The sequence below is a fragment of the Lygodium microphyllum genome, chromosome 7 (assembly GCF_053477565.2).
Source record: "Lygodium microphyllum isolate KBCC chromosome 7, Lygodium_microphyllum_v1.1.10, whole genome shotgun sequence".
NCBI lineage: Eukaryota > Viridiplantae > Streptophyta > Polypodiopsida > Schizaeales > Lygodiaceae > Lygodium > Lygodium microphyllum.
Genome location: NC_141141.1, coordinates 130,151,295 through 130,175,200, shown reverse-complemented (window position 1 = coordinate 130,175,200; position 23,906 = coordinate 130,151,295). Strand labels below are relative to the sequence as shown.

At 40.2% G+C, this 23,906-nt stretch overlaps 1 protein-coding gene across 1 annotated transcript in view; it reads left to right on the top strand.

The window, feature by feature from the left end:
- Positions 1 to 22,522, top strand: part of LOC148033953 (Ribosomal protein L20) — a 33,571-nt gene extending 11,049 nt beyond the window's left edge. Inside the window, exon 2 of the mRNA XM_087682407.1 lies at positions 21,679 to 22,522. Coding sequence (XP_087538533.1) covers positions 21,679 to 21,873 — 195 coding nt within the window. The 3' untranslated portion in view covers positions 21,874 to 22,522. The remainder of the gene's footprint in view (positions 1 to 21,678) is intronic.
- Positions 22,523 to 23,906: the final 1,384 nt, after the last annotated feature.

The following is a 23,906-nucleotide window of genomic DNA, read 5'->3' as shown; positions in this document are numbered from 1 at the left end:
ATTCAATAATGGATCATGGATATGTAACGTATAATGTATTATTCTCAATTGACTCTATTATTACTCAAGCTTAATTAGCCATTCTTTGTTTAAGAGAGAGTTCCATAGAGGTTTAGAACCTCTTTCCCTAGTCAAAGCTATTAAAAATCCCTATATTAAAAAACCAACGTTTCTTATTTTACCCCCTCTTGAAAGAAACTTACGAAACACGTTTCTGACGTTTCGTTTCTAAATGTTTCTGACGTTTTTGGTTGCTATAGTTGAAAATCCAAGGGTCCCGATCGATTAGAGATTGGGTAGAAGTAGAGGAAGGGACTTCTCGAATGAAAGCACAAGCCACTTCTCTAAAGTAAATGATGATGGGTGAGTAGCAGGGTCCTCCTCTGAAACAAGAGCAATAGGAGTTGTCATGAGGACATGTATTTTTGAAATCTCACTTAACATGTGGATTAATTTTTAATCACATGGTTAAGTAAATGTTGCATATGTGAGATGTAACTGGGGTTAGAGTAAGTTTACGAGCTCGGGACACGAGAAAATCATGGGATGTCAAAGGCAAAAGTTGCTATAAGTTATGCCACACAGGTACTTAATGGTATTCGGTGCTTGTTATTGGCCTAGGTCATTCATTTGGCCATAAGTGTCAGTTGTTGGTGACACTATGGAAGTGGTGTTTAATGGTATCCAATGCCAATTTGATGGTTAAAGATGGCACAGAGACACTCGGGAATGGAAGTTGCCTAGCCAATTTAATTATTGGCGAGTCAGATTATTTTTTAGGGCATTGAAATGATTATTAGATTAATTTTTAGTATTTAAAGACTGAAAATTAATATTTAATTATGGATAATATTGGAAAAACCATTTGGAAAGGCTACCACTTGTCAAAAATGCACATACAAAACGTCTTTAGAGATTGGAGAGAGGCTTTTTTAGTGTATTTACCCTACAAGAGAGAGGGAGGAGATGCTATTGGTTTGATTTTGGAGGATCTTCTAAGGCAGCTAGGGACAGGAGATGTCACAACTCTATAGAAACAGAATTTGTATCCTTTTTCATTAATTTGACTATATAATGATTTATTAAATTTGTTTCCTTTGCACTAATTAGATATAAAGAAAAGTGCATTGGAGCTGGCCATTGATGAGTGGTCACAGGTTATGGTGGACCCACGTGGTGGGTTAGAGAAAAGATAGTTCACACTTTCAGCTATATGGCCGATTGGGCGCCTGTGAGACCAGAACTCACGCATATCAGGGTTAGACTCGCACACAGAAAGGATTGATGCCTTGAAGTGTGGGCTAGATCCGCCAGAACAGACAGTTACAATCAACAAGATGGCATGATCATGAAATGCTTGTACAATGTGCATGTGTGGGCTGAAAGCTTGAAATGCACATTTCTTTGCATAGGAAAGTCACATGAAGATTCTGATACCGTTTTTGCGATGTACACGGAAAACGCTTTCATATGACACCCATATTGGGGGGTACCTAAAATTTAGGAGGTCCCTAAATTTTAGGGACCTCCTAAATTTTAGGAGCCTCGAATTAGTCTAAAAATGCTAGTCCTAAAAAATAGGGATGACATTCTAAAAATAGTAAATTCTGTACCCTGATTGTGCTTACTAAATTTGGTTGTTTCTATTCTTGACAGTATTCAGCCCAAAAAGGAAGGCCATAGAGAAGAGACAAGTGTTAAGACACTTGTCACACAAGTTTCCAAGTGTCCCACCACTTATCACATCTCATGACATGTGGCTGGACACTTGTCTTGTGGTACTCCACTGTGACATTAATGTGACATTAAAAGTGATATTTAATGTCACATTAAGGTCATAAATATGGAATGTGACATGTGACATTAAAAGTGATATTTAATGTCACATTAAGGTAAATCTAGGGGAACATGCACGAGAATGACCGTCCGGGCTCTTGGGCGCCCGAACGGGGTTAAGGGGAGCCTAGAGAGTAAGGGAGTCCAGGAATAGTAGGACTTCAGGAAGTTGACGCCTGGCAAAGGAATCCGGGTGGAGGGCCAGCACTTATCTAGGCGTGGTTGGGAGGAGAAAGATACTCGTGCTTTCATCGTTTTTGTGGTTCTGTCTCTCTGTCATCTATCATTGGTATCAGAGCCTATGGTTCAATGTCTCAGATCGTTAATCATTCGTCAAACTGTCAAAAATCCGTCAGGTTGTCAGTTGCCAGTCAGGCCGTCAGTCTTTTGTGAAGTCGCGTGAGTACCAGGCGACGGGCCGTGAAGAAAAATAAAGGTAAGAAACGCCACATCACATCGCGTCTACTAGGCGCCGTGAAGAAAAACGAAACGGAGAAGTGCAGCGGCACGTCACATTAATGTGACCCGTTACGTTACGGGCAGAGAAAAGAAAAAAAAAAGCGTGGGTCGCGAGGACCAGGGTCGCGAGGACGAGACCAGGCGTGGGACCAGATTAGGCGTGGAGTCGCCAGTATCAGACGTGGAGTCATGAAAAAATGTGACTCTGTCACAACTGCCGTTGACGGGCAATTGTGGCTGCTCGTGAGACGGATATGACTGCGACTGCTGTGAGAGGGACAGAAGAATGTCATATATGACTGAAGTCAGGAAATTGAATTTCCAGCATGATTACTTCACTGTTCTAATCTGGGAAGATATAATTTGTTTCTTACTCTTCGAGTTTCTTTCCGAATCAACAGCCACTATCTGCCATTAAAAATCAGGGAAGTACTTTACTTGTATGCAAATTTCTTATTTTTGCTTTCCAATTCCAGTGTATTAATGGCAGAAAAAGGGAAAGAAAGGGTAATGGAAAGTTCTAGTTCTGGGGATTAACCTATGGTAGATCCCCATGAACCAGACATGCAAGAAGAACAATGGGAAGAATTTTTTGCCATGCGAGAGCAATTTGATGATCTTATTGCTCGTGTGCAAACTCAGGGGGTTCAAATGGAATTTTTAACCCAAACACTTACTGAAATAAAATCTCAATTAACTTTATTGTTGGAAAGAGATAAAAATAAGATAGAAACCTTGGATGCCCCATCTTCATTGAAAGATTTAGATGTGACTATGCGAGATCCTAAAGAACCCCAAACTTACCATAAATTGAGGGATAATCCAGTTCTAAAAGATATGAAACCACCTCAATTTTACGGGGAGGAAAAAGATAGGAATAAAGACACAATCTTTAATTTCCTCCAAAAATGGGAAGATTTACATAAATTAAAAAATACCCCACCACATCTCCAAGCACTGGAGGCTAGTTTAACTTTGGGGCCCAAAGCATATAAGTGGTGGCGAACTTTAAAGGAGGCGAATAAAATACCTGAAACTTGGGGCTTAATTTGAATCCGTCTTTTTGAAAGAATTTCTTCCTGAGAATGAAATGGAAAGAAATTGGGAAGATTGGGATTATGTCAGACAAAAGGGAAGGCCCTTGCTGACATATCTGGAGGAATATCGTGAGATAATCCTCAAACTGGAAGGAATAGATGAATTCCAAAAAACAAGAGGATTCATTAGGAGACTAGATAAAGCTTGTAAAAAGGAAGTAAAATGGAGTTTACCTAAGACGCTTGAAGAGGCAATTAAATTTGCATTAATTTATGAAGATAGTACGCGTCCAGGTACACTCACTAGTCTCACTGATACGGAGCCCAAGTCTAAGGAATTGGAAACCTCAAAATTTGTGGGCAAATTTAAAAGAAAAATGCCATTTTTCAAGGGTAAAAAACAACCTTTTGAAAAGAAACCATATATGAGGTCAAAGTTAAGTCCTGATGACTTTGATAAGGCCAAAAAAGAAAAGTTGTGTTTTAATTGCCTATCCCCTAACCATGCTGCTTGGAATTGCCCTCAAAAGAAAAAGGGGGAAGACAAAGGAAAGGATAAGGACAAGGGCAAGGGAAAAGAAAAACAAATCCATGTAGTGCAGACCTTAGAATTAAAGGGCCATGAAAAGTATAAATCTTTAGAGGTCTTGCACATGGATGTACAACATAAGTGTTGTATGTCAACTTCTATGTGGCAGCCTACTTTTGGGCCACATGATTTACTTAGAGTACATGGATTGATAGCTGGAAAAAGGGTTAGAGTCATGATTGATGACTCTGCCACACATAATTTTATAAATTATGCACTTGTAAAAAAATTGAAACTTCCCCAACAAAACAGTGAGCATCAATATGTTGTTCGTATGATGCAAGGCCAAGACAATAAAATATGGGATACAATGGTATCCAATTTGGAAATTGAGATTCAAGGATATAAAGATAAGCTTGATTTCCAAATAATGAACATGGAAAGAGCTGATATTGCTCTAGGGAGGGAGTGGCTATGGGGATTGGAACCATCCTTAAAACGTAGCTATCACCATAATACACTGGAATTTGAAAGGGATGGTAAGACTTTTGTCATTCAAGGTGAACATGAAGTATCTGATAATCCTTTGCTGTGTTCTACTGAAGTTCAGAAGCTGCTAAAGAAGGAAGTTTGTGAGGTATATATGCTATGGTCTCTTCCTGTACAGAATACTTTTACTTTCTGTAATATAAAGCAACAATTTTCTTATGTTTGTGAGTTGAATGTTAATAATGAATTGACTAGTTTGTTAGATGATTTTAAAGATGTGTTTCCTTCTGATTTACCAAGTGGCCTTCCACCAGATAGGGGTGATATAAATCACCCAATTGATATAAATAAGGATACACACCCTATTTCAAAACCACCGTATAGGCTAAGTGAAACACAGCATCAAGAAGTTGAAAGACAAATTAAGGATTACCTGCATAAAGGGTTTATTCAACCCAGTAATTCACCTTGGGCTTTACCAATTTTATTGGTCAAGAAAAAAGATGGTTCTATGCGACTTTGTGTTGACTATAGAGCATTGAATAAAATAACGGTGAAGAATAAATTTCCTATGCCCAGAATGGAAGATCTTTTTGATCAATTGCAAGGGGCAAAATTCTTCACAAAGATAGATTTAAGATCAGGCTATCACCAAATAAGAATTAAGGCACAAGATGTTTCCAAGACGGCATTTCGTACTAGATACGGGCATTATGATTTTTTGGTGATGCCTTTTGGCCTCACTAATGCACCAGGTACCTTTATGAAGCTGATGAATAGTGTTTTACGGTCCTATCTAGGACATTTTGTAGTAGTCTTTTTGGATGATATCTTGATCTTTAGTAAATCAAGAGAAAAACATTTGGAACACTTACAATTAGTATTCCAACTGTTAAGAACACATTCCCTTTATGCGAAGAAAACTAAATGTGAATTCTTTGCACAAGAGGTCAAATATCTAGGGTATATTATCTCGAAAGAGAGAATCAACATGGATCCAGAAAAAGTAAGGGCAATTATTGAATGGCTACCTCCAAGGAACCTGGAAGAGCTGCAGATCTTCCTAGGTTTATTTGGATTTTATCGTAGATTCATTCGAGATTATGCCAAAATAGCTGTTCCAATGACAGACCAACTTAAAGGGAAAGGGAAAAATTTTAATTGGGGAACAGACCAAAATGAAAGTTTTCAAAAACTTAAGGTAGCTATTGCTACAGCTCCAGTATTATTAATAGTGGATCCTAATAAACCATTTGTGGTTGAAGCTGATGCCAGTGATAAGGCAATAGGCGCGGTCTTATTACAAGAAGGTCGACCAGTTGCTTTTGAAAGCAAGAAATTAGATCGTGCAAAACAGAATTATTTTGTTTATGAGAGGGAGCTGTATGCAATAGTACATGCAATGAAGAAATGGATGCACTATTTGTATGGTGCCAAACTTTTGATTTTATCGGATCATGAAAGCATTAAGTGGCTTAATGATCAACCAGATTTACACGGGCGTAAAGCCAAACGGGCCGAACTCCTCCAAGAGTTCGACTATGAGATAAGATATAGAAAAGGAAAGTATAATATAATAGCTGATGCACTCAGCAGAATGCCCATCATTAATGAATTGAGTTTTACTCAGTTCACTTCCAACTTGCTTGAATCTTTAAAAGGGAAATGCCAAGTTGATCCGGCATATTCCAACATATGGGAAGCAATAAAAAATGGGGATCCAACTGAAAGTGCTTCTACTGAGGAAGGAATATCTGAGGATGTTCAACAAGGAAATGGAGCATCAGGGGTTGCTCAAACTGGATTCAAGTGGAAGAATTTTACCATTGATAATGGTTATTTACTCTACAAGGGTAGGGTATGTGTCCCGAAAGATATAGAAATAAGGCGCCAGATACTCTTTGAGTGTCATGATATCCCTAGTACGGGACATCCAGGAGTTAATAAGACTTATAGTCTTATTAAAAGGCAGTTCTATTGGCCTGGAATGAATAAGGACGTCCTTGACTATGTGGTCAAATGTAATAAATGCCAGGTTAATAAAGCTGAAAGATTAAAAATGGAAGGACTTCTCCATCCATTAGAAATTCCTTCGGGAAAATGGGAGAGTATCTCCATGGACTTTATTGTTGCTTTACCTAGAACACAGAGGGGGCACGACTTTGTGTGGGTGATTGTGGACAGATTAACCAAAATGGCTAGGTTTATTCCAACTTCAACTGATGTTAAAACACCAGAATTGGCTAGATTGTTCGTAGAGAACATATACCGATTGTATGGCCTTCCGGCAAATATAGTTTCTGATTGAGACAGAAAATTTGATAGCCATTTTTGGCGTGCGGTATTTAGGAAATTGGATACTAAACTTAGCATGAGTACGGCGGATCACCCACAAACAGATGGGCAAACTGAAAGGGTTAACCAAATTCTTGAAGATATGCTTAGGGCAAATGTAAGTAAAAGGCAAACTAATTGGGAAGAGTATTTACCGATAGCAGAGTTTGTATATAACAGTGCCAAGCACTCTTCCACTGGATATAGTCCATTTATGTTAATGTATGGGTTTCAGCCCAGAGCTCCTTTTGCAGTAGGACTGCATAAGGAAAAGGTTCAGGCAGCTAAAGACTTTTTGGAGGATATGAATAGTATGTTAAAATTTGCTCAAGAAAATATTAAAAAAGCTCAAAATCGAGCTAGAGCATATGCAGATCCTCACCGAAGAGACATCTCCTTTAAAGAAGGAGAATTGGTCTATCTTAAGGTGCCTGAACAAACCAAAACTATGAAAAAGGGACATTGTCCAAAGCTTTCACCAAGGTATTGTGGTTCTTTCATAATACTTAAAAGGGTGGGAGAATTGGCTTACAAGCTCCAACTACCTGCTGGTAGTAAAATACATCCAGTTTTTCATGTAAGCAAATTAAGGAAGAAGCTGGGTGATTTGGATAATCTAATCTTAAATGATGATATTGAGGAGTTATTCTATGACCAATCTAATCCACATGAACCAGAAAAAATATTAAATGTTCGTAATAGGCGAACGAGGAATACTATTTATCAAGAATGTTTGGTTAAGTGGAAAGATTGTTCAGAAGAAAGCTCAACATGGGAGCGAGTAAGTACTTTAAAGAAAAGGTTTCCCGATTTACAGTTAGATCTTCCAAATATCGTTTTCGAGGACGAAACCGATTCTTATGGGGAAGGAAATGTGACATTAAAAGTGATATTTAATGTCACATTAAGGTCATAAATATGGAATGTGACATGTGACATTAAAAGTGATATTTAATGTCACATTAAGGTAAATTTAGGGGAACATGTACGAGAATGACCGTCCGGGCTCTTGGGCGCTCGAACGGGGTTAAGGGGAGCCTAGAGAGTAAGGGAGTCCAGGAATAGTAGGACTTCAGGAAGTTGACGGCTGGCAAAGGAATCCGGGTGGAGGGCCAGCACTTATCTAGGCGTGGTTGGGAGGAGAAGGATACTCGTGCTTTCATCGTTTTTGTGGTTCTGTCTCTTCGTCATCTATCATCCACTTTCTCCTTTTGTACTAGCTCTTCCCTCTCCTATAAATAAGAGCTCGTTTTTCTTCATTCAGCATCATTTTTCTTCGCGGTAAACTCATGTACAACACCCACAGATAGCCAGAAACTGGCCCCATCCATCCCCATCATCATCCCCCACTTCTCCATTATCAAATTCTTCCATATTCCCTCTTCTATCACTGCTGTTTTACAGGACAGCAAGCCTGTAAATTCATTATAGCACCTCCTTCTCGAGCTCTCTCTTCCATTTTAGCAACAAGAAGCAAGCCCTATCCATGTACTGCTGATCAACGATGGAGAAAGGCTGATTTCCCCTCTTTCTTCTCTCATACTGTAAAGAAATAAGTTCTTATCATTGCATAATAGATAATGCATGTGTGTTTGTACATCTTTGCATGATCTTGTGAGAGTGAGAATTACTTCTCCTCACTCTCAGGTTGATTGTAACTGAGCTCTTCCCTAAGGGACTTGGGCTGAGCAGAAATACATTTCCTTCGGGGAGGGGGGTTGCCCATCTTCAACCCTCAATCTTGTCTCCATTACTTTTACATTTTCATGGCTGTAATTTTTTGAGTAATTTTTATTTTCAGCTTTAAGTGTTTATTCTCTTTTATATTAAATCTCGAAAACAAGCGAATATCATAATTGTTAAGCATACTACGTTGTTTGGGGCATTTACAGGAGAAGACCAATCAATAGTAGGGTGACAGCATCTATAGGCTGTTGAGACAGGGCAGCAGTAGTTAATGATCGATTTTCTTCAATTCTTCGCAAGAAAGTTTGAATTTTCTCTCTCCTTAGTATTCTCTCTCATCTCCTAGCCTTTCTGCAGCCTTGCTCTGAAGATTACAACATTGAGATCACCAGAGGCTAGGAAATTTCAAATTTCTCTGCTGTAAGCCCTAATCTGTAGTAGAAATTAGGTTTTAGCGGTAGCCTTAGGAAGCATGCCAAAAATTGGAAGCTCCAAGACTTGGATTCAACAAGGCTGAAGCTGTTTTTAGCCTATTCAAGTGGAGGGACCAGCAAATCATTGAATTTGGGGCATTTTTCGTCTCCATCAAAGCGGGTGAAGGCCAATTGATTGCCCGAATCAAGGGGCAAATCAGATTGAAGACTTGCTAGTCATTTTGGACAGCAAGGGGAGTTGGAATACCGAAAGGGATTGGGAGAATCCCATTGTACATCAACTTCTTCTTCAATTAAGTTAAATAAGTACCGAAAGAGCCACCAGTTTTGGGGCCAACAAGGTGTCCAAGGTCCAAGATTATATGGTAAAGTGTGCATTTTAGTTTTGTGAATTTGTTAATTGCTGTAAATAGTGCTTAATCAGACTATTTACCACCCTATTCGAGGAGGAGAAGAAAAAGGAGATGCTCCCTTTGAGGGCAAAGGAAAAAGATTCCCCTTTGAGCAAGATAGGGACTCCAAATTATGGATCACGGACTCTGAGGTATCTGAGGACGAAGTAAGTATTGCCGGTCGTGCCAAATGAGGTATCCAGGGCTTAGAAGGAGCAGAAGCTGAAGAACGCCTAGAGGTGTCTTCTTGGACCTAAGTAGAAGATAGTGGGGTAGGAGGCTTAGGGTGAGCCAAGGGCGGGCAATAGTTGTGGGCTCTCAATGGAGTGGATTGTGGAGGAGATGTGGCCGTGGGAGCCGCTGGACTCGAAAATGGGTGGGGGAACTTCCTTGCAGTGTGGTGGTCTCCAGGAGGACCTCGTGAGGTCTTAATGCCTCCGTCTACTTGTGAGGACTTAGTGCGTGTTGGATGCGTCTTATTGCCTTGAGCATAGTAAGCTGAGAGCCAATGTAGAACAATCTCTGTGGCCCAGAAAGGAGAGGTAGCATAAGGAGTGCTTGGTGGAAGACACATATACTTCAGTGGGGTAGGGAGCAAAGGTCGATATCGACAATCTTTGGGGGTGTGATTGTTGTTGTTGCAATAGGAGCACCCAATAGACAGGCAATTTGACAGTGGAGATACCATGATACTGTAGTGTCAGCCTGTAAAATGAAGGGTGGGAGGGAGAAGAAGGATATTTTCTAGGGGCGTAGTAGAAGTAAGGAAATCAAATGTGGATGTTGAACCTGCAACCTGTCTTGGCCTTCACTAATAGAGAGGATCTTCGTAGCTCACTGACTCCTTTGGCTCTGATACTATGTTAAGAAATGACAAAGCAACAAGAGAGATAGTAGGGTTTGCAGGGAGGAACACAATGTGTGTACAACAAACACTGAGAGGAGAAAAGGAGAGAAAACGAGATGAACGAATGAAATAATAAAGTGAATCTAATACAAGGGTATCGTAGCATGAAGCATGCCCTAGAGCAAGGAGATTGCCAAAGAAGCCTCTGAGTCTATAAACACAGGGATAATGAGGTGTCACCTAGAGAAGGGAGATTGCCGTCAAAGAGGAGCCTTTGAATGTGTAGCGCAGGGATGATGACTGGTGATGGACCTAGGCTATCAAACGCAAGGCCCAATGGCCTTTGATGCTAACGCTAATTGGAGATGGAGGTTGCCAAACGTTGATGGAGCCAACCGGATGCCAAATGCAAGATGCATACATTGGGGTGATGTTCGTTGATGAAAGTGACCTCCCAAACAATCAATCGCAAATGTTAGATGACGCGTGGAGCAGATGCACCATCGCGGCTGATGAAGGAAGGGGTAGAAACTGTCAAACGCAAGGTCCACTAGCCTTTGGAGATAATGACATAAGCAAAGGATGTGACGCTAGGTGATCAGGATGTCCATAGGCTGCCAATGCAAATCAATGGACTGTGTAGTGTGAGTGAAGACTAATGCCTAGGTGAAGGAAGCTATTGCCAGGTTGGGGATGTTGACACCACGCTGAGATGAGTTGTCGCTAGGGGGGAAGCTAACGCCAGTAGGATGGGCTTCTAATGCAAACCTGATGTTGAAGGTGACAGGGCACCTGAAGAAGACAATGGAAGGAGAGAGGAAAGGTGAAAGTCTCAGAAGAAGTGAGAGTGTGTGGAGTATAAGTGAAGAATGATAGGAGGTGCCATATATATAGGCACAAACAATCGTGAGTGTCGCCCACTGAAGTCTCTCGTATGGCGCTCTGACTCTCTTGGAAGACCCTAGAAAGCCTTTTTAGGGCTGGAAATTGAAACCAAAAATGGGAATGAAGAAGGAAAACTATACGGAATGATGTGGTTTCTCAACACGTATCATGCTTCATGGACAATAAATTTTCAGAGTAACATGGTATAGAACTTCTAAGGAAAGCAAAGCTGGTATGTGTAGTAGAAAGTGATGGTCGACCTCTTGCTTTGGGAGATGTCAAGGCATGAGATTCAATCCATAAAAGTTATCCTAAGGAGTCTTGTATTAGATATAGCCTTTAACATTATCCATTGCCCAATTAGTCCTGTTGTTATTGGGCTACCGTGACTAGAATTACATAACCCCGACATGAATTGGGAGGTCTAGAAAGATTGAACCAAGGCTAGTGCAAAATAATAAAAGGAAGAAATCTTGACCAATATACATTGGGGCAAAGGTGTTCATGTGTTAAGCAAAGAAACATCCATGCTTTTTGATTTATGCAATTCCAATAGAGAAGCCAAAGAACGAAAGCTTGGACATACTCCTAGCTCAATATGTAGAGTTTAAGGATGTGTTTGAAAAGAAGAATGCGGATATGTTACCAGAACACCAACCTTATGATTGTGCAAATAAGATTACTATCAAGAATTGCTATCCTCTTTTTTTGATTCTAGAACTCCTTGAACAACTTGGAAAAGCCCAAGTCTTCACCAAGATAGATCTTCATGGCGCTTACAATCTTGTCAGGATAAAGGAAGATGATGAATGGAAGACAACTTTTTGCACAAGGTATGTTGTCATGCCATTTGGCCTCACGAATGCTCTGACAGTTTTCGAACATATAATGAATGATATCTTTTGAGAATATTTGGATTACTTTATTGTGATCTATTTGGTTGACATCTTGATCTTTTCTAAGAACCAAGAGGAGCATGAGCATCACGTTAAAATAGTCTTAAATAAATTGTGGGAAGTAGCTTGTATGCAAAGCTGGAAAATGGTTCTTTCCATAAAATTGAAGTTGAGTTTTTGGGGTATATCATTTTTGAGAAGGGAATTTCTATGGATCCTAATGTGAAGGAAACTGCTAGGGTTTGCACTGAGGACACACAGAGTGAACGACCACGACAGAAACACAAAGAGACAGACACAGACACAGAGGGCAAAACTCAAACCCTAAACGCAAAACTCAAAAACTCAAACCTTAAACACAAAACTCAAAACTCAAAACTCAAACACAAAAACTCAAACACAAATAGAAGAAGGGAGAGAGAGTACAACTTTGAAGTGAATGAATGCTGTAAATGAATGTAAGAGTGTACAGTGTGCTCAAGGGCAGAGCAATGTCGGAGTGTGATGTCCACCGAAGACGGATCCCAAGTCTGTGACCACCAGTCGGAGTGTAGGAGTGCTGAATAGTGAATGGCAGCAGGCTGGTCACTAAAACACAGCAGTTTGGAGGTTGGAAACTGGTAAATGCAGCAGTGTACCACCGATCGGAGGCTGGAAACTGTGCAGTCTGTTGTAAATAGCAGGCTGAAACAGTGTCTGAGAGTGTCAGCGCTTGCAATACTGAAAACACAGGCTGGTTGACCCTGGAGGTGATGGACAGCAGTCTGAACAATAGTCTGGGACAGTCTGGAGCAGTCGCCAGGAGCTAAGAGCTGTCACCTACAGCAATGGATAGGCTGAAGATAATGTGGCTGCAGTCGATGATGGCTGGACAGCAGATGGAGGCGGGCTGCAAGCTGGAAACTGGGCGCCAACAACAGCAAAGGGTGTGTGGGCTGGTGTAACCTGCAAACAAGGATGATCGCTGAATGGGGGCAGCTTGTCTATTTATAGATGTGGAAGGGCGCCCCAAAAATTAGGGTTTCCACTAAACGCTCTCGAACCGCTCCCCTTTTTAGGGTTTCAATTGAACTCTCTCAAACCGCTCCCCGTTTTAGGGTTTTACTCTAAAAGAGCATTTTTAGTGTGTTTTGGGACTGTTTAAGAGGCTAATCAGCAAGTAATGCATATTTTAGCTCAACACCTAAGAAGTACAAACTATCTAGAATGGGAGTCTTCTTCATTTGCAAGATATTCAATACTTTTTGGGATTTGTAAATTTTTATTGAATCTATTAAGGATTACTCTGATAATTGCCAACCCTCTAATCAACCTAACGGGAAATGATAAGTTTGTATGGGAGCAGGCCTTCACCTTAGTACCCATTCTCATCTATGCAGATCCATTGAAGCCCCTTATCATGTAGACCAATGCCTCAGATTTTGCACTTGGAGCTGCTCTATTCTAGATTGGTGATGATAATCGAGTTCATCTAGTAGCTTTTCACTTGAGAAAATTCTATGTTGCAGAAATCAATTGTGAAATTCATGATAAAGAACTTCTAGCTATTGTGGACTCCTTGGAGACCCTATTGGGAACACCAATTTGAAGGTGCCCCTCATAAGATACTATCAATACAAACCATAAGAATCTAGAATATTTTATGATTTCTCATGTCTTGAATTGTTGCCAAGCAATATGGAGTGGTTTTCTATCCAGATTCGACTTTGTTAGCCATTATTTATTTCAAGTCCATCTTCTCTAATCATAATTGAAGATCACCGAGATTATGAAGTAGACAAAATCCTGGATTCGAGAATTTCAAGAGGTAGATTACAATATCTTATCCATTGGAAGGGCTATGATGCAAGTGAATGCACGTGGGAGCTCTTGTTAAGATTCACGAATTTCATCTTTAACGTCCAACCAAGCCAAGGCCTAATCAAAAGCACATATGCAAGTTGTTATAGCCCCTAGTCGCATGAAGTTTCTAGAAGATTCTAGAATATTCTAGAAGATATTGGAAGAAAGTACTAGACAATTCTAAGAAGGTTCTAGATAATTCTTTGGAAAGTTCTAGAAGAAGCTTGCACGAATGCTTACATCAACATTGCTTATGTCATTACTTATGTCAATGATGCCTATGTTCAATGATGTCATCATCTAGAAGCTTCTCCTTAACCTCCTCAATTCTAGTATAGATAGGGGTCTTGGGCTACAAGCCCTTTAGTCTTGCCAACACTAGTTGTGAGGCTTTTGTGAGGTAAGTCTTCTTTCAGGTCTTGTCTTGTTCTAGTCTTGTCTTGTATCGACTCTTGTCTTGTAATCAAGCCACACTCTTGTGAGCATTCTCTTGTGATCGAGTTATCTCGCAATCATGTTTTAGTTTAATTTCTCTTTCAAGTTCTTCTCTTGTAAGTCGTAACTTGTGAGAGTAACCTTCTCTCTCTCAAAGAGCACTTGCATTGCTCATAACAGCTAAAGCCCAAAAACTATGGAACTACTTGCTCTCGAAAGTTGGTTGGGAGAGGAACTGAGTCATCGTATAGAGGCCACTAGGTTGTGCCTCACTGCGAGCAATCACTAAATTGGCCAGAGAATCTATGAAGAGGTGAAGATGTGCTTGGTCGGGTATAGTGGGCCTCTATGGTCGCCTCATCAAGAGGTAACTTGGGAATATGGACTAAACTGACATCCTTTAATGTCTCTACGAAGACAAGGTGGGCATGTGGTCTAGTAGATTGGTTTAACATGCCTTTGGGAGTTGAGTATAAAACTGGTTATGATGGTTGACTGGTGGTAGTGTGGGCCTGAGTCCCCCACTATTGTGATTTTGGTTGCCACTACCTTGCCTCATGTAGATTGGGGGTTACTGTTGGAAAATGACAACCAATGATGGAGGAACACACATCAAGCTGATCTCTCTTGCATAGCATCTCTCTCTGACATAATGGTAATGCACCTCAATATGTTTTGTGCGAGCATGAAACACAAGATTTTGTGCCACTGCAATAGCATTTTGACTGTCAGAAAGAATGGGTGTAGGACCCTCCAGTGATAAATGTAGATCAGCTAACAATTTGCTCAATTATACACATTCCACTATTGCCGTGAAGGCTGCCTTGTACTCAGCCTCACAGGACGAGGCAGCCATTGTAGGTTGTTTCTTACTTAGCCATGAAATGCACGAACGGCCTAGAAAGAAACAGTGTCTACTAGTAGTTTGCTTGGTGTCTGCATCACCAACCCAATTTGAATCAATGTAAGCCTATAATTGCAAGTCTTTTCCCCTAGGAATTAATAATACATGTGATTGAGTACCTTACAAGTATTTGAAGATCCACTTAATAGCTTGCCAATGTATAGTCCATGGGCTATGCATGTACCTGCTAACGTGAGATACTGTATATTGAATGTTAGGGCATGTGTTGCAAAGATAAATAAGACAACCAATAGCCTGGCTATAAATTGCAATATTAGACATCTCTTCACCATCATGCATAGAGAGCTTTAAGCCTGGGTCCATAGGAGTGCACATAGGTTTGCAATCTTGCATATTAAACCACATCTTATCCACATATTGTGACTATGACATGATGATACCATGCTGATTTTTGGTGAATTGAATCCCCAAATAATAGTGTAGACAGCCCATATCTGACATAGCAAATGCATGTTTTAATTCAGTCTTGAAATTTGGAAATTTTGTTTCTGAAGGTCCAATGAGCAACATGTCATCTACATAAAGAATGATAATCAACAAGTCCCCCCCTTCATTCTTAATGTATAGAGTGGGAGTACTTGGACTGTTTTTGAACCCTTTGCTGGCCAAATATGCATCAATTTTAGAGTACCATGCATAAGGAGCCTGTTTGAGGCCATTAAGAGCTTTGTTTAGCTTGCATACCATGTGCTCTTTCTCGTTAACCACAAACCCTAGAGGTTTTGACACACAAACATCCTCATGCAAATCCCCATTCAAGAATGCTGTCTTAATGCCCAATAGATGTAACTTCCAACCATAATTTGCAGCCATAGCAATTACACATCTCATTGTACTCATATGGGATGTAGGAGCAAAAGTCTCTTCATAATCTATGCCCTTTTTATGTGCATAGCCTTTTGCTACCAATTGTGCTTTGTACTTGTCAACAGTATCATCAGCCTTGCGTTTGAGTTTAAAAACCCATTTTGTGTCAATGGCCTTCTTGCCAAGTGGTAAATCCACAAGATCCCATGTAGAGTTAGTGGCAATAGAGTCTAACTCATCTTGCATGGCTTGCATCCAATGTACATCTTGCTGAGCTTAGTCCAAGGAAGTAGGCTCATCACGATCACCTACTTTTATAAAATCAGCTAAATGGGCTCCCCTTGAATCATGTGTTGCATGCCTAGCAGCCCTTTAGTGCGTTGAGCTAAAGGAGCATCCATTTTACTCTCCTGGAGAGTTTGTAACAGCCATTCAGGACTGTTTTTGTTGCATTTACAACAGCCCTTTTATGTTGTAATGCATCTTCCATTGCATGTGGTAAACCATCATCAACACCTTGTTGTTCAGGCACATATGGTGTAGCAACAACTTGTTGTGTTATGTCTGTCCGGCCATTTACTGCAGGCATAGACTCTAAAGAAAGTGGCAAGAGAACATCAAAGACATCACCAATGTCATGGCTGGCAGGCATTTGAAACGGATTGTGTGACAATGCAGTATTTTCAGAAAATATGATATCCCTACCGGCAAAAACTTCTTGTGCGCAGGTCATATAGGTGATAGCCCTTACTTTTCAAATTGTAGCCCATAAATATGCATTTTACAGCCTTGTCATCAAGTTTCCCATAAAGCTCTTTTGGAACATGTGCATAGGCTATGCAACCAAAGACCTGAAAGTAGTCAACCTTGGGTTTTAACTTTCTTGCCATGCTAAGCTTCATACGGGGTGATCATCTTTAGTGCCTTAGTGGGTGCACAATTTAACACATGATTTGCACACTAAAGGCTTTCTAACCAAAATTTATGAGACAACCCCTTGCTTTTGAGTATACAACAAGTCATCTCCATATGAGTGTGATTCTTCCTTTCAGTAACACCATTCTACTGAGGAGTCATTTTAACATTGGCTTGATGTGCAATGCCATGATCAAGCAAATATGTCTCAAAAGCACAAAACATGTACTCCCCCTCCTCTATTTGTGCGAAGTGTTTACACTTTCAAGTCAGTTTCAGCCTCAAGCTTTGCAACAAGATGTTTAAAATGCATAAATACATTAGATTTTCCTTTTAGCCCATACATCCATGTATACCGAGAGTAGTCATCAATAAATGTAACAAAGTAAAGATGACCTCTAAGTGCACGTGTCCTCATGGGACCACAAACATTAGAGTCAATAAATGTAACAAAGTAAAGATGACCTCCAAGTGCACGTGTCCTCATGGGACCACAAACATTAGAGTCAATAAATGTAACAAAGTAAAGATGACCTCCAAGTGCATGTGTCCTCATGGGATCACAAACATCAGAGTGAATAAGCTGCAATTTTAGGACAACAAGCATTGCACCATCCTTTTTGCAGGTAAATCTTTGCATCTTGCCCAAAATACATCTCTCGCATGTATGAGGAGGTGGATTCTCCACTAGAGGCAATGCATCTACTATATGACACCTCTAAAGGGTCATCAGACTCTCAAAACTCATATTTTCATAGTGGGCATGCCATAGCTCCACATTCTGGATAGCGGGTGATAAGAGTAGTGATTGTCAGAACATCATGAGATTATGCATCATAGGTATCCAACAAAAATAAACCCTTATACAGGGTTCTATACAGCCTGAGTGCATTGCATAATCTATCTCCTTGTCTTTGACAATGCATTTGTCATCCTTAAAGATGACTTGAAAGCCATGCTTGTTAAAAGCAAAGATAGACAACAAGTTCTTTATAATGCTAGACACAAACAAGATATCTAGAAGCATGAAGTTAGAACCATTTGTAGCAGTAATAGTGACTTTTCCAATGCCACAAACATTAGAATTACTGCTGTTTGCACATGTAACACACTTTTCAACAAGGGTTGAATGTAGAGAGGAAAACAAACACTTCCTAGAAGTGATGTGCTTTGAAGCTTCACTGTCAAAATACCATGTTTGCTACATTTCAGTAGCATTAAATGTTGAATCAACCATTGAAGAATCACAACTGCAAGCTAGAAATGCATAGTCCTTCTGTGTCCATACTAAGAACTGAAAAAGAACTAAAGACTAAAACATTAGGCATTGCCCATAGAATTGGCAAATTCTAATAGTTACTTGAGTGAGGGGTGGGGGTTTGGTTCTTAGGGTTAGGTAGATTGAAGTGGTGTGGAAGTATTCGAAGCCATCTTCCTTTCGTGAATCTATTTCTGATGATGAACTTTCTAATCAAAAGCCTAGGTTTCTTTAGTGAGTACCTAGCTCTGATACCATGTAAATAAGTACTCTACAAATAGGAAACACAATTGTATGACAAAGCATATACTAATAAAGAACATAGTTAAGGTTAGGGTAACTTGGAGACAATGAACACTGAAGAAGAAAATGAGTAAATGAATGCTCAATATATATGATACTCAATGTAGCAAATACACTATGCAAAGGTGAAATAATATCCCTTGAACTCCTATGTCTCTAGGATTGGGATAGAGTTTATGAGCTAGAGTGTGTTGTACTCTCTGGTAGATTTTGAAACACAGCAGATTGAAACCGGCCTTCCTTCTATGGATGGGTGTAAATCCTTGATTGCAACTTAATTATAGTAGCAAACGATTAGTGCAAATCTGAAAATACAAATTTACCTACTGATCTTGGACAATGCATACCCGATTGGCCCCAAAATTGGCGCCCCTTTCGGTATTTCTTTAGCTTTATTGAGAAGAAGTTGATTTACAATGGGATTCTCGTAATCCCTTTCGGTATTTCAACTCCCCTTACTATTCAAAATTACCAAGTCTTTAATCTGATTTGCCCCTTGATTCAGGCAATCAATTGGCCTTCACCCACTTTAATGGAGATAGAAAATGCCCCAAATTCAATTATTTGCCGGTCCCTCCACTTGAATAGGCTAAACATGGCTTTAGTCTTGTTCAATCCAAGTCGTGGAGCTTCCAATTTCTGGCATGATTTCCGAGGCTGTTGCTAAACCCTAATTTTTGCTGTAGATTAGGGTTTACAGCAGAGAAATCTGAAATTTCTCAGTCTCCAAGGGTCCAAATGCTGAGATTTTTGGAGCAAGGTTGTGAAATGACTGGGAGATGAGAGGGAAAGCTGTAGAGAGAGAAAATTCAGAGTTTTGTCGTGAAGAATGATTGAAAATCAACCAAATGCAGCTGCTGCCCTGCCACAACAGCATGTAGATGCAAAGAACTTAAGAAATCAGTCATTTACTACTGCTTTCCTGTCTCAACAGCATGTAGATGCTATCACCTGATGTTGATTGGTCTTCTTCTGCCCCTGGCTGCCTCAGAAGGTCCTCCAATGGCTGCAAATCAGATTCACAACCTCTCCTCCTCTCTCTCTTGCAGGTTGAATCATAAAAATGCCTCTCTCCAGCCTCAAAAGATGTTTTTCAGTCTTGCATGGGCAATTTTGAAAAGTGGCAGTTTTTCCAAATGGTTTTTTCAGTATTTTTTATAATTAAATATTAATATTCAATCTTTAAAAACTGAAAATTATTTTGGTGCCCTGAAAAATAATAACTGGCCGATTATTAAATTGGCTAGGCGAGTTCCATTCCCGAGTGTCTGTGCGTCATCTTTGACCATTAGATTGGTGTTAGGTACTCTTGAATGCCACTTCTCTAGTGTCACAACTGATAGTTATGGCCAAATGAATGACCTAGGCCAACAATTGACACTAGATACCACCAAGTACCTGTGCGGCATAACTTATAGGAACTTTTTCCTTTGATATCCCGTGGTTTCTTCGGGTCTCGGGCTCATAAATTTACTTTAATCCGAGTTGCACCTCACATATGCAACATTTATTTAATTATGTGATTAAAAATTAATCCACATGTTAAGTGAGGTTTCAAAAATACATGTCCTCATGACAGCAGACAACCTTTGAATATGTCTGACATCAGCATACCCAAAAGTGAGGAGTTGGATCAATGATGACAGACGGTGGGCAGTAGAACAATGGAATTCAGTCCAGAAGATGATGGTGATAGCTGCAGCACCAAAATGCAGCTGTCCTGATGATGTGGCAGGCTGCACGGATAGGCCAGATTGTAAACGCAGCAAGAAATGCTGTCGCAAACAGCAATTCACAGCAATCTGATGGACCTTGAAACACAGTAGATAGCCTTTGAATACGTCTGACAGGAGCAAACCCAGGAGTGAGGAGTGGATCAATGATGATATATGGCAGGCAGCATAACAATGCAATTCAGTTCAGAAGATGACAGCGACAGCTGCAGCACCAAATTGCAGCTGTCTTGATGATGTGGCAGGCTGTACGGACAGGCCAGATTGTAAATGCAGCAATAAATGCTGTCACAAATGGCAAATCACAGCGATAGATGGTCAAATGCAGGCAACAAATGATGGACAACAGCAAAATGCAGGTTTGAAAGATGTCTGTCAGTGTGGACTGGCTGGAAACAGTTGCCAGCAGCAGATGGAGAGCTGGATGCAAGCACCAATGGTGGACAGTAGCTACTCCTCTAGTTGATGGGGTGTGGATAGCAGAGACGGCACCAACAATTTGCAAAACAAGATGGGGTTGACCAGCGTGTCTATTCGAAGATGGATGGATCCTCCCAAATTAGGGTTTGGCTTATGGAACACAAACACTCTCTAGGATCATGTTTCTTATTACTAAAAGTTTGGTAAATTTGAGTTTTGGGGCTATAATTAAGATCTAATTAAGTGATAATGCTTTTTTAGTTCCAACACATGTACATGTCTCAAGTTTAGCACAACCACCAAAACTCATGTAGATGTGATGGAGCAGCTGGTGATGGCTGGTTGGCACTCTGAACAGGCTGATGGCAGCTGATTGAATGTGTCAACAGGCTGGCAGCAAGGGGCAGCACCTCCAATGTGTAGGTGCCGGGCGGCAGCTCTAGAGGGGAGGGTGGCAGCTGTGGTAGTCTGGCAGCCCCTCAGCAGACTGGGTGACTGCCACTGGTGAGGATAGATGAGGTTATGATGATGGTAGACTGATGATATCAACAACTATGGGATGACGAGGAAGCAAGGGACAAATAGTGTTTTGCACACTGAGTCCCTTTTCTAGAACAACTTGGAGCCAGAAGAAGTCTTAGTGTTGCACAAACTGTCTAGAGTGCGAACAAAAAAGCAAAAATGCATTTTTGGGGCTGTTTAACGAGCAGAAAAATGCCATAGAGATATTTATTTTAGCAGATTTGGTAGCTCAGCATACCCTTCCCATTCTAGAGCTGTGTTCTTATGGCAGAGGAGAATATGATTTGGACTCTGGAGTTGGGTTTGAAGTTATATGTCCATGTAGCACATTGGAAATATAATGTATTGTTAGAAACCTGTGTTCGGTCTGCGCATCTAGTCCTGCTTGTGTTCACTCTGTATCTTTGACACAAATGTGCAATATTGGTAGGCAGGGGGGTTACAGCTGTCATGTGAGATGTGACTGGGGCTCTGCAGGAAGGCATCTATCATTACAAAGCCTGTGTTTGTGTACTTGTCAGCCTGCAAATCTTTTATGTTTTCCTTCTATTATGACTTCCTGTTTGTATTGTTTACCGATGCTGTTTACGGATGCAATGATGTGTGATTGAATGTACACAGTTTGTGACTGTTGAGGGAGGAAGGCTGTCCTATTTTAGGTGGGTTATTGACAGGTTCAGCTTGCTTGTGACAGGTCAAATATGGACAGTTAATGCATGGTCTGAACATGCAAAATATTCAGCTGAACAGGAAAGTATTATCTGAAGTCGCTATGCATGAGCCTTACAGCTTCAAGTCCTTAGTGGATGTAGCAAAATCTGTGCTTCAGCGACAACAAAAGCCACAGCAGCTTACACCTGCAAAAGGCACTGATTCCATGGGCAATTGAATTGGAAATCTGAGTGTGGTTATCATTACATGATAGTTCTAACAAAAAGCTAACCTCCAGTTGTGCATTGGCTCCTCTTTTGTTAGCCTGCATATCAATGAATTTTAGATAATGCTCCTCACCTTTAGTAATTGATCCATGACTTGTCCACCCAGATCTGCTCTTGTTTTGCTCCTCAATTGGATATGGTATATGCTTGAGCCTGATGATGTGACTGGGGATGTCATTGAATGGACTTCATTTTGGAGGATGGGAAAGTGGTAGCAGGGTCTCAGGTGGAGCGGAGATCTCTTTGCAAGGCTTGCTTTGTGTCTCTTAGTCAATCACAGTTCTGCTACTTGTTGACTCCATGTTGCAGCATCCCTGTTGACTCCATGTTGCAGCATCCCTGTTGACTCCATGTTGCAGGGATGCTGCATGTTTTCATCTGTTAGGCAAACAAATTGCAATGCATCTTGCTTTGCATACAAATAACTGTGCTTTCTCTGGACCATCATTTTTGGTGAAGTTAGTTCACCTTCAAGAATTTCAGAAGGTTAATTTGTTTAAGGTACTCCCTGGAGAGATCCTTTGGGTAGTGGAATGGAGTTAAGATGCCCTGAGTTATTACCAGAAAATTTTAAACTTGACTAATTTCTAAACTTGACTGAGCAAAGACTGCACAAAGCATTTTTTGGGCTTTCTGACATTCCTTAATAGTGTTTTTGTAGGTAGTGAAAGATGATTAGTGGGAATATTACGAAATAGTAAATAAAAAAGCAACAGAAATATATTGAAATATTTTCAGCAAAAGGTGAACTCTTATTGACTAAATGTTCGAGATCTCAGGTTGGAGCAACATGCTACAATGGGTTGGCACATGGGTGATTGGAGGCTTGAAGAACTATCTTGTTGGTTGATGTTGTTAGTGGTGTGTTGGTGGGTTTGAGCTTGATGTTTGTTGGGCTTTCTAACATACCTTGATAGTGTGTGTGTAGGTAGTGAAAGAGGATTTAGTGGGAATATTAAGAAATGGTCTTGAAATAAAAATAAAAAGGCAATAGAAATATATTGAAATATTTTCAGCAAAAGGCGAACTCTTATTGACTAAATGCTCGAGATCTTAGGTTGGAGCCACATGCTACAATGGGTTGGGACACGGGTGATTGGAGGATTGAAGAACTGTCTTGTTGGTGGTTGTTAGCTTGAACGACTTTCATGTTTGTGTAGCTCATAGGAAGGAGGTAAACTTTGGAGCCTTTTGGTTAGAGATGGGGGACAAAAATCATTTCCCCATAGTGGATAACCTTCCATGGAACTTATATGCCAAGATGGTCACTTGTGAGGAATTTCTTAGGTCCATGAAGGACATTATTCATCAAGTGATACAAAATGATGAAGAAAATAAAATTGATTGTTTGACTATCTAGAGAGAGAATTTGCAGGTGGGGATGCAACTTTGGTGTCAAATGGATGTCATTTTTGCTATAACATAGTGTATAAGGTATTTTGTTCCTATGCTAAGGAATATTGTATTAGATCATAGTGGTGGGTTAACAACCTTGTGGATGGGGATGTTTGTGTTGGATTGTCAAAAGCTTGGTCTAGTATCACCCTTCAGCAATTAGAGAGGGAGAAAGATAGTTAGGATTAACATTTGCACAATGCCAAAAATGCCAAGAATTGAATGCAGTGATTAATGGCATATTTGTATAGATAAAACAAAGATGACAAGAAAATACTTTGTAAAAATATTTTTTAAAATCCATGCGTCTAAGCAGCTCACCACTTGCTTGCTATCTTACAAGATCCAACACAATGTTATAGTGGGAAGTTTCTACAAATTGGACAATGTAAACTGGTACATAGTTCGAGCATCATAGAAGGATTGAAAAGAAGTTGGTAGTTAAGTGTATAACACGACTAGGCTCCATCTAGCATGCTTGAAGAGTATCATTGTGATGGTTTTTTTTTGAGAAGATTGACAATGGAAGAGACAATTAGAAATTGTAAATGGGAGAAAAAATCCACAATGAGGATTTAGTACATAGTGA